Source organism: Melozone crissalis, unplaced genomic scaffold, assembly GCF_028551555.1.
Source record: "Melozone crissalis strain CALT ecotype California unplaced genomic scaffold, PUWL_Pcris_2 ptg000006l_1, whole genome shotgun sequence".
NCBI classification, from domain to species: Eukaryota; Metazoa; Chordata; class Aves; order Passeriformes; family Passerellidae; genus Melozone; species Melozone crissalis.
The window spans coordinates 22,054,345-22,075,017 of record NW_026535784.1 but is presented as its reverse complement, the minus strand read 5'-3'; the positions used below and the strand labels follow the sequence as shown (position 1 = coordinate 22,075,017).

The 20,673-nt window shown below is 37.8% G+C and overlaps 1 protein-coding gene across 2 annotated transcripts in view; it reads left to right on the top strand.

Moving 5' to 3' along the window:
• The window catches only part of CLOCK (clock circadian regulator), a 31,191-nt gene extending 17,627 nt beyond the window's left edge, over positions 1–13,564 (top strand). Inside the window, exons 10-21 of one of the 2 annotated variants that reach the window (XM_054296052.1) lie at positions 1,917–1,999; positions 2,220–2,326; positions 2,777–2,924; positions 3,131–3,206; positions 4,090–4,231; positions 4,603–4,703; positions 5,611–5,700; positions 6,869–7,015; positions 8,348–8,554; positions 9,579–9,787; positions 10,082–10,358; positions 11,929–13,564. In XM_054296052.1, coding sequence (XP_054152027.1) covers positions 1,917–1,999; positions 2,220–2,326; positions 2,777–2,924; positions 3,131–3,206; positions 4,090–4,231; positions 4,603–4,703; positions 5,611–5,700; positions 6,869–7,015; positions 8,348–8,554; positions 9,579–9,787; positions 10,082–10,358; positions 11,929–12,114 — 1,773 coding nt within the window. In that variant the 3' untranslated portion in view covers positions 12,115–13,564. Of the gene's footprint in view, positions 1–1,916; positions 2,000–2,219; positions 2,327–2,776; positions 2,925–3,130; positions 3,207–4,089; positions 4,232–4,602; positions 4,704–5,610; positions 5,701–6,856; positions 7,016–8,347; positions 8,555–9,578; positions 9,788–10,081; positions 10,359–11,928 lie in introns of both variants that reach the window. The other variant, XM_054296051.1, reaches the window with a different exon arrangement.
• The last annotated feature ends 7,109 nt before the right edge of the window (positions 13,565–20,673 follow it).

The following is a 20,673-nucleotide window of genomic DNA, read 5'->3' as shown; positions in this document are numbered from 1 at the left end:
TCCCTAGTGAAGGCATTTGGTTGTACACTTTCTTTAAAACATTTGTCTTGCATTTTAGCTAGTTGATGATTGCCTCCTATCAAGAAGGCAGGATTAATCCAGCCAAAAGGATTTTACCAGAATACTTTTTGTTACAAATGAAAGTCCTTTCTTTTCTAGATGCCTTGTTGACAACTTCAACAAGAGGCCTTGTTGAACAAGCTGGCTTCTGCCCAGGGGTATTTTACAGTGGAATATCTGCAAATTATTAATATAAATGCATTGAGTAATTGGATGCTAACCTGCTGCCATTTCCTCCCTAACCATTATGTTTTTACTGTGGTTTTACTGCCTGCACTTCAGTGATTTTTACTTTTGTTTTGACTTGTGCCAAAATATTTAGATCAAAATAAGCAACAAATCAAAAGTATATCTCAAGGATATACTCTTGCTCTGTCATTTCTCTTACTTTGAGTGGTACTTTGGGTGCTTTATTAAATGCTGTAATTTTAGAAAAGTAGATGAGCTTTTGGTTCTAGGGCTAGTTTCAGGTTTGAAGCTTAAGTCTTGCTGACTGGAGTTTACATCAGCAGTCATAAATTTGTGCCCAGAGTTGTTAAGTTCAGTGCTTCCATCTAATTCATCCATCGTTCCATCATTTTCTAAGTCATTGTCTTTAGATTTTACATTGATGAATGTGAGGGAAAAGCATTGCCTAGGTATGGTCACTTTTTCCTTTTATAGGTAGATAACTTAGATCTATTTAAAAAACTGGAAAGTATACAATTAAACTCCTTGGATTATGACCTGAAAGAATGAAAAGAAAGGTGTTCCCTCTGTTGGTCTTCTGCTGTATTTTTCTGCAGGACTACTTTAGTTACAGATGTTTTCAGGGCAGCAGTGTGCTCATCTGTCCACACTTGTTATGAGTATCATGTCAGTGTAGCAGCAGCTTCCACATTGCAGTTTAGGAAACTTTTCTACCTGATCATCGATAGATTCCAGTGTGCTCCTGGCACTGGAAATACCATTGCAAGCTCCTGCAAATGACAAATGTGTGCAGGTGTCCAAAAAAGAAACATTTACTTATCTCTTAATTTTAATGTAATTCTTTGAGGGGTGTATTTGTGTGCATGTATTCCACTATCCATCTTCCTTCTCATAAGGCAGTACTAGAGGAGTTTGCAAAGGAATTGGCTGGCTTGGGGTGCGTGGTATTGTGACTGTCTCTGCATGAGGCACAATTCTCAGTGGGGCATATTCTCCTTTTTTGAAGGGGTAGTAGAGTTGACAGTAGAAGTCAGCTGAAGTTGTCTGAATACATTTGAGTGGAATACATTTAGAATTATGTGCACAATACCTTAAGATTCTGTTGTAATGGAAATACAGCTGTTCTCTTACTTTTCATGAGTTCTAAACATAAGAATAGTGTGTTATTTGTAGTGCATGTCTGTGCACTCAAAGAGATTTAGGGTACTTTGTGTTCACCAAAGGGAAGAATCATATTCCTAAACTCCGAGTAATGAGACCATTTTACTAATATTGGGTTCTACCCATTAAAAACACAGACTATAATCAGACTGGTGGGAATGTTTCATCTCTTCTTTTGAGTGTTACAATTTAAAAACATAACTACAGGACCTATAGATTTCTTCTTGTACTGCTGTGTTTGTAGATATTGCATTTGAGTTCAATCTCATTACAAGGTTAGTCCATTTAAATCAACCAAGCATCAGCTTGGCATGGTTGAGATTAGATTCAGATTAGATTCTGCCTCAGTACTGTGCATCTAAACAGGCAAAACAAGGAAGCTGTCTAAAAATAACATTATAACTATTGCAGAATTATCTACTAACTTTAGGTATGTCTGAATTCTGAAAGAGCTTAGGTACTAGAATAGAGCAGTTTTAAGAGATTTTTATTTTTTTCCTTTTCAGGAAATGTGCACTGTTGAAGAACCCAACGAAGAGTTCACATCTAGACACAGCTTAGAATGGAAGTTCCTATTCTTGGATCACAGGTGCAGTTCCTTCTGTGTAGTAGCAATAGCAGCTGAATCACAGTGGTGGCTGTAGTATTTGGAGTTCACTAATTTGCATTAACTGCTCATGGCTTGTGTTGGGTTTAATTTTTTAATTTTCTTTGGAGCATATACTGTAAACAAGAAAGCTTATATAATTAATTCGGATTTGTTAGAGATGTGTGTGAAAATAACATTAATTTTTCTTTTTATTAATTAGGGCACCTCCAATAATAGGTTATCTTCCATTTGAAGTTTTGGGAACATCAGGCTATGATTATTATCATGTGGATGATCTAGATAATCTGGCAAAATGTCATGAACATTGTGAGTACAACCAAGTCACTAAAAGGAGCAAAGTTGTTAAATTGATCACCTGTTCTGGTGAAATTTTGTGATATTTTGAAGGAAGTGTCTTTACTCCCATTCGTTTGACATTATTTTACTGCTGTTCCATATCTTCTTTTCTTTTGATTCAGAACTACAAAACAGATTTAACTTTATTTTACAATTGTGGGGTTTCACTGGGGTAAATTGGAGTGCACAGCTCTATGACTAATACTTTCCCAGTTCTTCCAGTCGCATTTAAAAGGCTTTATAATGTTGAATAAGTGCAAAAGCTGGTGGAAAATTTTTGAACCTGTACTTGGTCATTGTCTTAATCCTGGTTTTAGACATGGGTTTGGGCTATATGAACTTGGGGAATAATGTTCTTTTAATGTAATTGGAGTATTTACAACCTGGCAAGACAGTAAACTTTATTCTTCATCTTTATAGTAATGCAATATGGGAAAGGGAAGTCATGTTACTACAGATTCCTTACAAAGGGACAGCAATGGATTTGGCTGCAAACTCACTACTATATCACGTATCACCAGTGGAATTCCAGGCCAGAGTTTATTGTCTGTACGCACACTGTTGTAAGGTAGGTTATTTCTTAAAGTAATCCTAGTGGTATGGGAGCTATCTTGATGGTGTTTTGGAGGTAGAGAAATTATAGCAGTGTGAAGAATCACCGGAGAACTTCTTGAGATACTTTGTAAGCAAGATGGGTTTGAGGAGTTTGGTCTTTGAGGTGCATTTTTTAAATCATCTCATGATATAGCGGTTATCTTTGATTTGTTCTTCTAGTTATGCAGAAGTTAGAGCAGAAAGACGACGAGAACTTGGTATTGAGGAATCTCTCCCAGAGATAACAGCAGATAAAGTGAGTATTTTATGTAATCTTATTTTACATCTTCACAGACTAAAAATAATATGCAAGCAAATATATAGCAGCAGATAGTGTTTTGTCCCCCAAAAAAGTAATTATTTGATCTCTAAATAATGTGACTATTGAAAATTATCAAGGAAGTCTAGAAAGAGTGTTTAACTCTGCCTGTAACACCCTTATCTTTTCAGGAATTAATGTGCATGTAGTTATAACAGTTACAACACCCATAAGTTTTTATTAAGATCTGATTTCTGCAGTGTTAGATTTCTAAATAAATGGTCTCCCTTACTGGAACTACACATAATCTGAAAACCAAGATCAACACACCAAGAAGAAATTCACAATAGGAAAGTAGAAGCTCTTTAATTGTGTGACTCTAACTTCTTAAAAGTATACAAAATTTGTCTTGAATTAATGTCCTTGGGAGCTCAATGAGTCTTATCAGCTTGTGGAGATGATCTGACATGTTTTACTCTGACAGTTCAGAAATGTTTTCCTTTGGCGGTTTCACAAGTTTAATCTGTCAGTGCTCCTAATGGAACAAACTCATCCTTTCTCAGAAGAATAAGCAGTTCACTCATTACAGTTCACTCATTACACTGTTGTTCAGAGTGAAATGAGTGGCTGCAGAAGGAGCTCAGCTCAGTAGTCAGTTTGTGGCCTAAGTCTGCATGCATTTTGCTTTCTGGGCTTATTTAGCTTTGGCTTCCAAAGATAAAAGCCTCAAATGGAAACAGAGCTTACAGCCATCAAACTTCTGCATGGTCACCTGTGTAAGGAGGTCGATTAGAAACAAAAAGGTCTGAGATATTTTCTAACAGAAATATGTATTGTGCTGGATTAGATAAATATTTGTTTTTTATGTGTGTCTCTTCAGAGTCAGGACTCTGGGTCTGACAATCACATAAATACAGTGAGTCTCAAAGAAGCACTGGAAAGGTTTGATACCAGCCCCACACCTTCTGCTTCCTCCAGGAGTTCAAGAAAATCTTCACATACTGCAGTATCGGATCATTCATGTAAGCACCAACTATTGAAAACAAAATTGCTTTCCTTATGAGGGCTTTCTCAACTTAATTTTATTAAATGCATAACTGACAGTTAATAATTATTTTATGAGGTGTGTGCAGGTGAAAATTCCCTTTGTGATGGTTCAGAGATCTGCAGACTACTCTGAAAAAGATTTTTACTTCTAGAGTACAATATCAGACACTAGTACACCCTATTTCAATCCATCAGACTGGTGGATAGTCAGGGAAAAAAAAAAAAAGAGTCCAAGCCTTTACAGTTTTTTTATTCATTAAAAGCTTCCTGTAATTAGATTATTGCATTACAGAATTGAGATAGCAATTAAGATGTTTCTCTTTGTTCTATCTCTCAACATTGTCAGCAACACCAACTAAAATGACAGTGGACACTAGCACTCCTCCAAGGCAAGGCTTATCTGGTCGTGAAAAGACTGCACAAAGAAGATCATCTCTGAGCAGTCAGGTAACTTCAGAGAAGAATGTTGTACTTTACAGTGGAGTTCACCTTTAAAAGCTATTATTAAATCCATATAAGCTTTTTTTTATTTCTTCTAAAAACATAGTTTAAACTTCAAGAGTTTTTCTTAGAATAAATGTCTTAGAATTGCATCGTCAGTATTGGTATAGTAGATTTTAAAGGGATACTATAATTAAGCATATATGTATTTAGGTTTTGTCATTAGGATTTGAAAGAATGTGAAGAAATCTCTGCTTTCATTCACACGGAACTTCTTTCTGTGATTCTGGATTTTTAATACACGCACAGATATATATGTGTAAAATTGCCAATGTAAATGCTATGTGTGTCCCTGTAGAGAACTCAAACAAATTTATGACTAGGAATATTAGTGAATATTTCCATATCCTTTCTGAAATCCTGGTAGTATGAGAAATTGTCATGCCTCATGTACTTGGTGCATGTTTTCCTGTTGAACTAATACATTCGCTTCATAAACAGAATGCTTATTAAATATGCATTACAATATTATATATATCAATATATCTGGATTTCTATTAATATAGAAATATAATATATAATTGTTCTTAAAATATTTAGTTTAAGAATAAATCAAAGGTGTCAAGTTCCAAACTTGTTGAAATTGAGACTTCTGAAATACTTGTTGTTGTAATTTCTGTTTTTCTGCTTGTATATATTTTTAGCAGTAGAAAAATTATGTATGTATTATGTAGATAATCAATTGCTTTTGTTTTCTTAATAACTAAGGTTAGATATTTCAGGAAACAATTTACTATAGTTTCTATTATATGTTCATATAATGCTGTTTTGAATTTGACTCTTTAAAGAAACACTTGATGTCGAATATGAAGCTCATTCTCTTATGATTATGCAACAATTTTTTTAATCCTAGTCTTTAAGCTCACAGTCTCTCGGACAACCAGTAACACAGCCAGCAATATCTCAGCCTGCAACTTTACAGCTCCAGTCTGGAATGACTCAGGTATGGATTAATTCAATTTATTATTTATTATTTTTTAAGCAGTTTTGTTCTCCTGCAGTAATGGGCCGCCTGTGGCTTGGGTGGATGCACTGTTCACTGAGAGAAAAGCAGTTTGGATAGCCAGGCCCAGAGAGTGGTGGTGAATGGAGTTACATCCACCTGGCAGCCAGTCACTAGTGGGGTTCCAGAGGGCTCAGTACTGGGGCCAGTCCAGTTTCATATATTTATTGCTGATATGGACAAAGGGGTTGAGGTCACATCAGTGAGTTTGCAGATGACACCCAGCTGGGTGAGAGGGTTGATCTGCTGGAGAGCGGGGAGGCTCTACAGGGGGTCTGGACAGGCTAAGAAATTGAGTCCTTTGGTGCCAAATTATTCTCTTGAAATGAGCAAATTCTGTAATTTGACACTTTTGCTTTCGTTTTTTCTTCCTGTTATGTGTATGGATATAGTTTTCAGCCTTGTGCATTAGCAACATAGATATAAAAACAGTTAAAGCTGAAATGTTTTAGGGCATGAATTTAAAAATCCATCAACGCGGCTGGCAGCTTTCAGGCATATGCTTATAGCACAGGGCTGCTTGGTCTGTGAAATGCTTCTGTATAATAAGAACAGGATATATTCCTCAGACATCTGCTATAGGCCCCTAGTCAGTATAACCTTTTGATATACTGACTTGGGGCCTATAGCAGATGTCTGAGGAAAAACAGAAGTAGCTAATAGTTTCTCTATGGGCTCAGCCTTCAGCTTTTTGTGACTGAGGGTATTTCCAAGTTATTTGTATGTTTTAGCTCTGGGTGAATATTTTTTTCTAAACTGACACAATTATAATTTTTAACATGAGAGAGCTTTAACATCTACAGTACCATGTCAATTACTAAGGCTAGACACACACTTACACATATGTTTGTGATTTGGACACCAGTCAGTTTCTTGTGCTGTGGAATTCTTTTAGTTCACCAATTCTCGTACATCAGCTAAATGTTGATTCTGATTCTGTGATGTTTTCATACGCATTAATTGGTTCTCAGATTGTGGTTTATTACTAATTTGAAGAGCAATGCTTGATTTATTTGCTTCTGTGGAGGACTGTACTTATCTCTTGTGAATAAAATGTAATTTTTGCTCAGCTTTTAATTTATTGATTGCACTACAGCCTGTGTTTCAGTTTTCAGCTCAATTGGGAGCTATGCAGCATCTAAAGGACCAGCTAGAGCAAAGAACTCGCATGATAGAGGCAAATATTCATCGGCAGCAGGAAGAGTTGCGTAAGATCCAGGAGCAGCTTCAAATTGTTCATGGCCAAGGACTCCAGGTGAGTTATTGTATCACTTACAGGTTTCATCTGTAGAGAATTTAGACATCTGAAATGTGTCTTGGGCACCTAATTCCACAATATGATCCTCCATATTCCCGGTCAGCTGCCATCTGACATTTAGACATATATGTCTAAACTCCAGTATCTGAAGCTGCTGTTCCAGAGGTACCTGATGTTTTGCTTTCAAATGTATCTGGAAATGCCCCAGTGTCAAGCCTAGCTTGTCACTTAACCTAAATAAATGTAAAAGGATGGAGTGGTCATTCATTCTTGCAAAGTTTTGCAACCATTAGAACATTAATCCAAAATCTGCAAGATCTCTTTTTCCCTTTTAGCTCTGAGGATGTTAAATCTGTGTTTCTTTGCTTAAACTGTCCTATCAGGCTGAATAGCTCTACTTTGCATGGTAAACTTGAAGGAGTTACTGAGCCAGAAAGACTGAGGTCTGGAGGGTGCATTACTCAGTCTAGCAGCTGACTACATGATTTCTGATTTTTTTTTCACCAGTATATATTTTTCTGTTTTTGTCATTGTCTTTTCAGTAGCTATGCTTGGAAGAAAAGAATTACCCTATTGGCTTTTTCTAGTTAAAAGACCCAAACAAAAAAAAACCCTGATCACCTCAAACTAAGATATATTTTAAGGAAATAATTTAATATTTTCAGTCTGGATTGTGACTAAAGAATAGAAAAAATACTTCCTGGAAGTATTGAGAATGTTGCTTAAATTCTGTTGGAAGAGTAGGAGTTTCTGGCGTGTGCCATTTTCAATTGTGTGGTATTTAGTGTAAACATGCCAGCAGTAGACTGCCTTATTCATGTCTCAAAAGGAGAAATTCACAGCTCTCCTTTCCATGCAGTGTGGAGGGACCTTGTTCAGGAATGTGAAAACTAGAAAAAATACTTCAGTGATACACATTCTGCCTTGTTGTAGACTTGGGCCTAACTTTTTGTAAAGAACATAATATTTTTGTGCTGAATTCTGTTTATTACAACAGTGTTGGAAAGTTCAGTACAATCATTAAGATTTCCTGATTGTCAGGGAAGATTACATTCTTGATGCTATGCCTGGGTCTACTAATTCAGAGATTTTCTTCATCTGATTTAGTGTTACTGAGGAATGTCCTACAAAAATGAAGTGTCATTTCAAATATGTTTTGTCTTTAGATAGTTGTAGACTACATTACTGGTTAGTCTCTAAATGGTGCTTTTTCTTTAAGAATAAATATTGAATGTTAATGCTTAGGACTCTGGAAATTAGGATTCTGATTCTTACCAGATAGAGTTGAGTCTCTGAATACTGACCCTATAACTTGTGGAATTTTTTAAGATGTTCTTGCAGCAGTCAGCTTCTGGACTCAACTTTGGTTCTGTGCAGCTTCCTTCTGGAAATTCTTCAACTGTTCAGCAGCTTACACCAATAAACATGCAAGGTCAAGTTGCTCAGACTAATCAGACTCAAAGTGGGATGAACACGGGCCATATAAATACTCCACATATGATACAGCAGCAGCCTTTGCAGAGTACTGCAACACAGGTAAAATTCTATTACTCAATTTGGATTGAATATTTGATCAAAACCACATCTGAAACACAACAGCTTCCCTGACATTCCCCTGTTACGAATCAGTGTTTGAGATTGCTTAAAAAATCATTGGCAAGGGTATCAGCAAAAACCTGATTTAATATTAAGTGGTAGCACGACAAAGTTTGTTGGCAAGATTCACTCTACTACTTACTGGACAGTTAAGGCACAATAAGGAAAAATCAGGCAGCAACAAAACCAAAGAAAATCCAGGCAATCAAAACAGAAGTGAACTGAGAACTGTCTGGGGGTGTGTATATGTGTGTGTGTGTGTGTGTTTTGGTGCATGTGACAAAAGGACTGTGGGGGCAGAGATACAAAGGAACATGGCGTAAAAGCTTAACAGCATTCACCTTATACATTAAATGTAACAATGTAACAAAGAAATAGCTCTTAACTTATACCATAAACTTAACAATTCAGCTGAGGCATAACAGTCAACAGCATGTATCACCACAGAGGCTGTTTCTTCATGCTAAATACTTCTATTGGGTTTGACCATTATGTGTATGAAGACTCCATAAATGTCTAATCTCTGTACCCTTTTCCCCATTCTATACTTCTTTTTGAAATTTGTGAAAAGGCAGACTAGTGATGCATTTTACCATCTCAGCAGTAGGCTAGCTCCAAACTTTCAAATAAGAAATTCTTGGCATTATGTGCACATTTTACTCTAAGTTGGGCACAGAGATGCTAAAGGAGTAAAAAGATAATTTTGAATGAAAGTATGCAAATAGCTGAAAAATTTATGAAAAAAAATATAACCTGAACAGAAAAAGAGGTTAATGTAAGATAGATGTCCAAGGTCGAGTCTCATCTCTAAATCCTCAGTCAGTAGAAATACTTGTGTACTTTGAATGAAGAATTCATTTGAATAGAAAAAAACTGGTGGTTTTGAAGTATGGGCTGTGACAGTGAGGAGAACAGCTGTAGTACCTGGCTATTATCAACTTACTATCTCAAAATTTCTTTCCAGCATAATCAACAAAATGTACTTAGTGGACACAATCAACAGTCTTCTCTTGCCAGTCAGTCACAGAACACAGTCTCAGCACCTTTGTACAACACTATGGTGATTTCTCAGCCAACAGCAGGAAACGTGGTGCAGGTTCCCTCTAGCTTATCACAGAACAGCAACCAGAATGCTGCTGCAGTAACCACTTTTACACAGGACAGACAAATCAGGTAAATCTTCAAGACCTGTATTTGAGATGACTTTTTATAACAGTATGCATATGCAGCTGCACCATATACAAAAGGAACTAAAATAGCATTAAAAAGATCATGTGATTTGTGTTTCAATGGTATGGATACAACCCTTGAAATTAAACTGCTCAAAGTAACATGTTTGCAGGCTTATCAAAACCCATGTTGTTATAGCAAAATATGGCTTTGAGAAATCTGCTTTTCTCAAGTGTATGTTGTGCTTCATATATTTTTTTTCCTGAAGAGACTCCAGATGTCTTTTTCTATTAACAGATTTTCTCAAGGTCAGCAACTTGTAACAAAACTTGTCACGGCCCCAGTAGCATGTGGAGCAGTAATGGTACCAAGTACTATGTTTATGGGACAGGTGGTGACAGCTTATCCCACTTTTGCTGCCCAACAGCAGCAGACACAGACTTTGTCAATAACACAACAGCAGCAGCAGCAGCAGCAACAGCAGCAAAGTCAGCAGGACCATCAGCAGCAGCTCACCACCGTGCAACAACCAGCTCAGTCACAGCTGACCCAGCACCCCCAGCAGTTCCTACAGGTAATGAATGTAGAGCTGTCTACAGATTTTCCCAAGTCCTGGCACTTTCAGCATTGCTAGGTTATCCAGGGGTGCTTTAACTGAAAACAAGCACTTAAAATAGTAATCTGTGACTAAGCCAAATGCATGAGGTAAGTTTATTCTGTAGCAGTTCTCTAAAATCCTGCTACTTAGAGGAGAGGTGATCTTTCCTGCAGTTTTATTCCATGCATTGTCTGGTCTTACATCTGTTCCCTTTGAGTTGCTGCTCTTGATTGACTGTAGGATGAAAAAACAGATGTTTCCTTTAAAACAGTTAATGTTTTCTTTCACTAACTTTGCATGTTAATGCAGTGAGGTATGAGAGATGATGGTTGGTCTAGAAAGCAGCACACAGTCCAAAGCAAGACATGTCCCAATAACATGAGGCATGAAATTCTGTCTGGGCTGCAGGGGAGGCTGAGCAGCAAGCAACTTTTTAGGCAGGGAGTAGGGAAGAACATTGTTTTAGTGGAGAAAGAAGAGAGATTGGGTTAAAAGAGAAGGAAGACAAACCCAAGGAGTTTAGAAATAGGAAATATCTAAAAGAAGCAGAAGGTAGAAGGAATTGATGGGGAAATCTGTTGCCATTTGTTGATTCCAATTAATTACTGGAACATGCATCACCCAGCATCTGGAGTTGGTAAAGGAGATGTAGGGGTGGCTAGAACACTACAGAGGCTGTTTAGCAGGTTGGTAGTGTCTGTGTCTCTGTTTCTAAGTTTAAGTTTATACAATTTTGACTTAATTCTGGTGAAACAGATATGTGAAATATGAAGACCTCAAAGGTCTGTGCCTACTCTAGAATTTCACTCTAGGCGAAAGCCCAGTATTTTTAATATAAACTATTTAAGTGCTAGAATTTGAAGTGAAGTAAATATTCTTTAAAAAGGACAAAAGTGCCTTTTCTACTTCTGTTCACTGGGGCATCTTACAGTCTGATTGTGTAGGTGCAGCAGTTGATGTACTTTACTCTCTGCTGCAGAGCATTTCAGGATTGAGATGTCCTAGTGCATTTGTACCCATCCTTCATTGTTCTTATTCAGTAAACTTTTTTTTGTGTTATAAGAAGAATACTGTTAAAACCAAGTACCATTTCCCACAGTAATAAGTCTCCTTCAGAGGGGATGTTGGGATCTGCCAATGCACCATTTTATTTGACTGTGCATTTTGTCTGTGGGGAATAAATGTGATCTGTGCCAAATCATGCACTATTTTTTCATTTGACTGCAATGACAGCTACCTACACTTACTCAAATAGATTCTTTACTCCCTGCTATGCTTTTGTGGTGTGAAATGAAGACTAACTGCCATGTATTCCTACCTATCACCACAGAAATTCCAGAGACCAATTACAGCTGCTTTATTAATTGTTCAGATGCGCTAGTTAAATGTATTAGTATGAACAAATCCTTGCATTGTTTGCTGAGCTTAACTGGCCAAATCTGAAGTTTATTTTGATTGAACCCTTATAAAAAGTTAAAAAGCAGCTTGGGCCCATGTTTCTCAGTGCAGCAGGAAAAATAATTTTTTTTTTATTTTCGTGTTTTAGACATCCAGGTTACTTCATGGAAATCAGTCAGCTCAGCTTATTCTCTCTGCTGCTTTCCCACTACAACAAAGCACTTTCACTCAGTCCCACCACCAGCAGCATCAGTCTCAGCAGCAGCAGCAGCAGCAGCTGTCACGACACAGAACTGACAAGATGACTGATCCTTCCAAAGTCCAGCCACAGTAGTGTGGGCGCTGCCTCTTTTTGAAGCAAACTGCCAGGAGGGGCTGCCCCACAAACAGTTGCACTGAAGCTACAGAGGTAACAGTATGAAGGCTTTCTAGCACTGTGGTGTTGAGATCTACTTCTAACTTCTGGAATCTGTTAAGAAAAGCCACAAGATGATGACGGGGACATGGCCAACTTTGAGCGTTGCCCCAGTTTCTGTGTTCTAAAGGATTTGCTGCCATGTTGTAATTTGTCCAGGTGAAATCTCCAAATGTGACTGAAAAGAGAGTGATGCTGAAAATATTGGTATTTTTATCAATCCTGTACATTTTTAAAGTATTAAAATGGACATGGAGCAATTGTTTTGAATTAGCAGGAAAAAATGCCAGAAATATAGTCCAAAAACCATCTAATTTTTTTTCAGATGATTACAGGACAGTAAATATTTTGAAAATGTTGTGTGAAATCCAGTTCTCTGTTGTACAGATGCTGTAAAATATTGTGTATATGTCTGCATAAAAGGAGAAAGAGCAAAATATTTTATATGATGCATGAAAATGTAATCTGTTATTTGTAGGTTTGAATATGTTTCCCTAAATTCTCACGCCATACTCAGACTAATGTTTTCCTCTGTTCTACCCTTTTGTTTACAACATGATGCATCATTATTTTCACCCTTAATGTGGGCACAAGTCTCTTGTTTGTGCTTTGTCTGTGATGTCAGGGTTTGTTTGGTGAGGTATAGTGTGTTGGTTAGTTGACTGCTTGAAGTTAAATTATTGATGAAGCTGTTTGAACTGGTGATCATGCATCAGGGTTCAGGACATTCAGATTCATAAATATCATCCATCATTTCATAATGAATTCATCATTTTATTTGAAAAATAGGAATTTGCACTGCTTTCTTGCGGATGGTTTGGAATTTTATTCCCCAAAGCTATCTTTTGATATAGTTCATAGTTGGAAATATTTATGTAAAAGGTTTAAAAAAAATGACAGTAATTTTCAAGAATGTTTCAGTTATAGGAGTAATTTGCACAAAAATATATTTACATTTAATAACCTTTTGGGCACTTTTTAACCACTTTCTCTGTGGTGAGAATTGTAACTTGTTAAACCATGTTGGAATCTTTTTATTCTCCTTCAAAAATTAGTCAGAACTAATTCAGGGTCATTTTAACAACAACAACAAAACCCATAGTGCCTTGATTTTAATTCAGGTGATAATGTTGAACATCTTGAATTACAGTGTCTTGAATCTGTAACCATTTTCAATTTTGAAGTCTTAGCACATTGTCAACCAAACGTGTGTATCTACTTCATAGATATTTCTGTATTGTGTTAATTTTAACAGTGGTCTGAGTTGAGACCATGAATATTTTTGACTGGTACTCCCCCTCAGACAGTAGCCAGAAATACAGAGTCTCAAAAATCTCAGATCTTTAAGGTAATACTCTTAAAAAAAAAAAGCAAACCTTAAAAGACAGGACTCCTTTTGCAGAAGGAAAAATAATAAGCTGATTTTTTAAAATCGTTTCTGGAAGCATTTAAAGTGTGTTTTGGGGGAGACCATGATTGCATTTAACACTACCAGTTATTGATTTAAGAGCTATCACTGAACTAAGACTTCAGAAGGCAACTTCATTTTATAAAGAAAATAAAAAGTTCCAACAGATATGTGCTATTTAAGTAAACGTTGGTAGGTTTTTATGGTACTAGTTTGTGGAAACCAGAACTTGAGAGGAAAATTAACAAATGCTGATAGATCTGATAATTAATTAGAAACAAAAACCAGTAAAAGCAGTTAAAACTAGTGCTAGGGAGAGAAAGCTGGATTAATCTTGAATACTAGGGAGGAGTTGAATGAATGTAACAAATGGTGATGGTCTGTTTTGTACTGTGGAACAGTTTGATTGTATTACTGGATGAACCAAACCCGCAGGAGGTAATGCCAGTTTAGCAAGCCTTTGATGCCGTTGGTTACGTTTTGGGGCCAGCCTTTGCCTCTGCACGTGTCCCAGCATTAGACCTTTGTTATTCCCCAGTCATAAAGCAAGTGCTTGGCACCAAAAAGCCAAGCAGTGAACAAGGAAGGAGAGTGTGAGAAACACGGTACCAAAGAGAATCCGATTGCTCTCTGCTCCAAAAAGCCTATTGCAACCTGGAGCAAGGAACAGATGCCAATACCAAACATAGCAAGAAACACTTTCCCTTCTTTAAAGGGATTTCTGGCATTCTTCAGACTGGGATAATTGTCAGAGACTTGTTTCTCTAAAGTTCTATGTAAAGAAATCCTGCCTTGCTCTGCTATCCCTACCACTCCATTCCACCTGTTTCTATATGAAGCTGCATTGACTAGAGGTCTGTGCTATCACTTCTCTGCCTAATGGAAAATAGGTTATACACAAATTTCTTTAACCAATTACAATAAAAATATAGTGCTAAAAAATAAAACTGGGAGAGCTTTAATAGTGCTGTTAGAACTACTGAATAATGGTAAAATAGGTGTATTAAGCTATTATACTGAGAATTACAGAAATTAGAGATACCAGCCAGACAGTTAATGGTGCAGCTTTTTATATAAAAAAAATTCAGCTTCTCTTCCCATTCTCCCCTCCCCAGATACTCTGGTGTGCTGCTATAGGTCTGTCAGTAAAAAGGCTAAACTAGGAGAGAGAAATTAGATTATGGGATACTGTGGCTGCTGAAAGAGAGTAGAGAAACATATGCTTTGATCGAGAAGCTTTTTGTAGCCTCAGAGAGAGGTCATTCAATTACAGAACTACCAGCTAGTAGAGAAAGGATAGAAGATGGAGAAATTCTAAGGAACTGGAAAAATACACATTTGAAGAATTCCTGATGTGAATCAGGCAAACTTTACAAAGGCAAGTGTGTAGGACTTAGTCCAGATTGTGTGCAAGTATGGAGATGCTTTGTTCACAAGTAGTGACTAAAAAGTGTATATTTAACAGGTCTGCAGCTTTTCCTGTTGCTGAATCAGTTCCTGAACTGTCCTTGAGCTTTAGTGAGAAGAGGACCAGGCTGTTGCCTCTTTCTTAATCAGCCTTTTGCTTCTGCCTGACTCATTTACTACAGACTTACTTGCAACATCCTGATAAATAGCACGACAATGAGTGCTGTGATGCTGCAGGTTCTGGAGCAGAAGTGTTGCAGAATGACTCTGACAGAAGGGAAGGGGTCTGTTAAGGGGAGGATTGTGAAGAAATGGGCTGGTGATACATAATGGAGTGAAGAGGATGGCATTTGCATGGAGTTTTGGAGATAGACATTGTCTGCAATGGGTGAGGCTTTGAAGAAAAGTGTCTAGGATAACTTCAGAGAGAAAAAAGAATATAGCTATTTTTATATTATATTTAATATATATTATATTTGTATATAAATATGAAAGGATTCTAGTAGGAGCTCTCCATATGCCTTCCACTTCATCTAGAAGGTTTTCCTTCTGCACTATGGTTCCAGTGTGTCACCACCTTCTGTGGGCATCTTGCCTACTGCCAAACACCAAAATTAGTAACCCAGCATCCTTACAAGAAATAGGTTTCATTTCAGCTTTATGTAAAAATGAATAAAGTAAAGATATATCAGGCAGTTTTTCACAGGAAAAAGAAATTATCTTAAGACTTAAATAGCACTTTCTCTTTTTGGTTGGGTTTTTTTTTTTTTTTGAGTAATAACAAGCACTTTACTGAAAAGACTATTTGAAAAACAGTTTATTTCTTTAGTCAGTGAAACTGTTAAAAAGGGGGCGCAACAAGGAATAACATGTAAAACTGTCAAGAGAGACATTTCTGGAAAATGTTTCTTTATTATGGTGATCCTTGAGGTTTAAAGTGCAGGATTAAAAAGGCTTCTAAAACTAGTTGCCTTTGTGTTTTATATGGCCAGGGGAAGGGATTAGGGATGATAGCTTCCTTGGAAGGAGGCTTTTTAGTTGCACAGTTGCCTATGAGAGAAAATCATCTGGAGGCTCATTTGCCTGCTCAGTAATTCTAAGTGTCCCTTAGGATTATAAATTGTGTGAAAATGTTATGAAGGTTTAAAGATGTGGCCTTTTGCAAATGTTAAAGTCGATTCAAGAATCATTTATATTTTCAGAGATTTAACCCAGGTATTGTTATGAGTGTTTTAAATGTCACGGCATCAGGAGATGTCAAACGTGTCAGATTCATAAGCTTCTCTATTTGAAATAATTATTAAAATTAGATGTACAGTCAGAGGGCTGGAAAATGGTTATTTTGATTAAAAGGGAAAAGAGACTAGTTTTAATAATTAACCTTTTATTTTTTTACTTATCCCTGGTGGAAAAAAATTGAAGAGAATGAAATGAATTTGGATTAAAAAAGACATATTTAAACAAATCATAGTAGACAAGACAGCTGTGAGAGAACATTTGAAATTGTCTTGGTTGTCCATGAGACTGGGTAGTTGCTTTTTCACTACCATGATTTTTAACACTACATTCCTTGTCTTTTTCTTTTTTTGTCTTTTTAAACAGGTGATTTTAAACTCTGTGATATTTCATGCTATGCCATCTGCATGAATTTTGCCAGCATGATATGCTATATTCAAAGAAAGTATACCTAAATAAAAAGGAAGGGGGGGGAACAAAACACTGTGTCTGAAAAAAACATTTTATGGCCTAATAACAGAGACCCCAGCTATGACTGAGAGATGCTGCATTAATAGACAATCAATCAATGGGTAATTATTTATGAAACACTTTTGGGAATGGTCTTAAAGATGTAACTGCTTTGAAAGCAGTTGGTGAGCTGTCTTTTTCTAACAAGAAAGGTAAAAAATATTTATTTTCAAATATATCAGATTGACTTTTGAGTTTTTAAGCAGTGTTGATTTCACAGTGTCTTGGGTTTCAGCTTTGTTTTGTATTTTTTTAACTGGCATTAGATTTATATACGTAAAAGAAAACAAACAGAAAAGCCCTAGTGCCGTTCATATTGACGTCAGGAAATGTAGATACAGTTCCCTGGTGTTCATGTGACCATTACTAACTGTCAATTTTTTAACTGAATAAATGTAACTCATTTAAAATTTTGCTTTCTGTAGCTTCTAAGGTTCTAGAGGTTTTTTTCTGAGTTGCTTGATGTCAGTTTTATCCAAGTTTCACAGTGAAGCGCTCTTACCCTTCCCACGACTGTACCAAAGGCACTCTCTCTCCCCCACCCACAGAACTGACTTGTGAGAAGTTGCTTGATGTCACTTTTATCTTCTCTCCCCTACCCAGACAAATGACTTGTGAGATTTCAGTAAAATGCATACTGTATTTTTTCCTTGTCTTCTCTCTGTATCTCTTTATAAACTGATGCCCCACTCTAAAGGCTAGAGACCTCTGATTTGTGTATTTACATTACTGCCTTGGAATTTACTCACACAGCACTTGATTGAGTGTGCACAACTTAAAACTGCTTTCATACCCTCATGTCTACAGCTCCTGGTCTTGCCAAAGGATGGAGAGCACTGCAGCAGGTTTGGTTGGGCAGAGTCTTTCCCTCATGTTCTGTCATGGGCAAAACATGCCTCTCTAAATTGGTGCCACTCCCCTGTCGGGGTATTTCTTCTGCTGGTGAAATGTCAAAGAGCAATATTTTAAAAGGAGGAGAGGTGGTCTGAAATGTTGGCTGTACCACCGAGCAAGGAAGCAGAGACTTGCATTTAGCTGCAGCCACAACTTGTTTGAGAGGATGTAGCTCCTGCCTGGAAGAGCTGTTATGATAATATGTAACCTGTCAGGGTGGTGCGACCCTCTTTTCACTGATCAGAGTGTAAACATTAATAATTCCAAATTAATTAAATGTTCAGGGAAAGGAGGGTGGGAAGAAAATAGTGTAATTGAAACTGAATGCCTGGAGAAAATTATAAATACAGTTAGCCATTTTTACAGTCTGCAGTACTTTCTTTTTCTGTAATATCCTCCTCCCAGAGGAGGATACTGATCTTTTGCCTTTGAGAATTAAATAATACTTGTGCAAGCTGTAAATTACTTCTGTATGCCATAGGGCCCCTGTTCCCCAGGAGTGAAACAAAATCAGCTGTAGAAGTGCTGTAGCTGTTGTTAAGAAATGTCACCACCCATCAGTGATAAGATTGAGAGCATGTAGCAAGCAAGATTGTCAATTTACTTAAAATCGATCTTTGGAAAGAGCAGTACATTTTTCTGTAAACTTATCATGAAGAAGAGTGGTAATTACAACTGCTGCCACACCTGTAGCAGTTCTTTTAAATGGTATTTTGCTGTCATGCAAGCTTGAAAACAAAACCCACTCTTATAAGAGAATGAAGCTGTTAAGTACTTGTAAAGATTAGCAATCCAAAGGTTGGTTGTACTTCTGACTCAGGCATTAGTGATATAAATTCCAGATTTCAGCTGTTTGAGGGTAACAAAATAGCAAGAGCCTTACTAGTGTTCTTTGTAGCACAGTCTGTCACTGTCAGACCCTTTGCAAGTACATTCCCTTGGGAAGGAAAAGGAAGTAATCCCAAAGAAACATACAGCTATCCTAGTGCCCAGGTCAATGGGAAATGCTGCAGAAATGACCCTGCATCTCCGTTAGCAGAAGCCTGTAGCTGCAACCTGCCAAGGGTGCTGACTTCAGGGGCCATACAAGGTCATCTCTGGAAAAATGCCACGTCAGTACAGCAAGTGCCATTACATCATTATTTCCATGGCTCTGGAAATTAAGAATAACTCAGATTATATTAGGATGAAACAGTCTGATCCTCTTGATTTAAGATGGGATTTTGTTTTTTACATACACAGTATCTGGGACAAACATGGAAGTACACTGAACTACCAACCTCTTTCTAGAAACAAAACCGCTCCCGTAAATCCGGTGGCAGCGTTCCAGAGCCAGCCTGGGCAGGAGGGGCAGCTGAGGTGAGGGAGAGCCTGTATGGCAGCAGGCTGCCTCTTGCAGTGCTCTGGGGACACACACAGCCCCTCTCTCACTTCCAGGTTTTCCAGCTTGGTGTCTGACTCACAGATCTCAAAGCAGTAAGCCCAGGCGCCAGCCCAGCACACACACACACCTGCTGGCCTTGCCCTAGCAGAGCGGGTTTGCTGGTGATCTGGTCCTGTACTTTGGTTCAGCAGGGTTCCTTTGAAAAACTTTGTCCTGGATGGAAGATTAGTTTACTTTAGTCTTGGCTTATTGCACTTTGCCATATACAGAGTAATGAGACAGGCTTTAGCTAAGAATTGGGAATAGGCACCTTTGAAAATAACAACCACAAGCTTTTCTCATTGTAAACATCTCAGTTGATGTGAGAATTTTCCATCCCAGTAGAACTGACCATCATCTCCATTTGACTCCTATTGTGTGGAAGTGAGGAATTGCTGGCAGTGTGCACTCACAAACCTCTGCTGGTGCAATGTGCAGGCACAGCTGTACATTCCTGTTTTGGATGCTGCTTTTGAGGTTCCTTTGGCAGCAACTGCAATCAGCTGCGTCTCACCCCAGCAGGGAGAGCAACAGGATGCATGGAAACCTATGGTGGACAGTTGCCTGTTTCCCATGTTGTAGACACAATAGTTTGCAGAGCCTTCCCTTCAGCACTTGAGCTCTCACTCACTGCATTTCACATTCTCCAGCTACAAAAGAACAAGAAAGCACACAGGATTGTGGCAATCGAGGCTTCAGCTGGTTACATTATATATAAATGCCCATACACTCCATATTGCTTATATCTCAAGTATCCAGGTATTTTGAGACGGAACAGCAGCACACCCCTCTCGCTGGCAATGTGCTACAACAACAAGAAGCCTGATAAAAACTGCTAAAATCCAGCCCCTGCACCAGCCAAGAGGTGAGAAGGGGCCAGGGTGCAAGTCCTGTGGAGGGACAAGGCCAAGTCTGTGCTGGAAACTGCACAGCCGACACAGCACTGCTAAGAATATGTCACTGGATCCCTCCATCACCTTCAACAGTCTTTCCTTATGTTCCAACTCAATTCTTTAAACTGTGAAAAATTCCAAGAGGCACTTGACAATGTTAAATCACTGTCACTAGTAGCAACTACTGAAGAACCTTTCAAAGCTTTTACTAAAATTTCACAAGCTATCTAATTTCATGCTAGACTTCCAACAAGTCACTGTTCGTGCTTAAAAAAAATAAAAATCAAAAAGCTACTCTAACAGCACTATTCAAACTAACCTGCCTAGCTGGTCTTTGAGAGCAGCCAAATACATTGCTATGACTGGGCAAAAGCAGTACTTGGCATCTGTGTAAGTTCGTAATAGTAAAATACAGATGTGGATGTTGCAGAGATTTGTTCTGCAATTTAATGCTTACCTCTACAAGCAACCTCTTGAAGAGCTTCATTCTTCTGTTGATCCTGTGATCCTGACTTTTCATATATAAAAAAAAAGCATTAAGCAGCACACATAAACTTTGGGAAGCTTCTACAATTAGAGCATGGGTCGGCTTTTTGGATTTCCAGAAAAAAAATCCTGTGTCTTTTCCCAACTACACTGAAAAAGAAAAATCAGGTGGCACCACAGTTACCCTGCCTGGGAGGGATCTGTATGAACGTCCAGTGGCA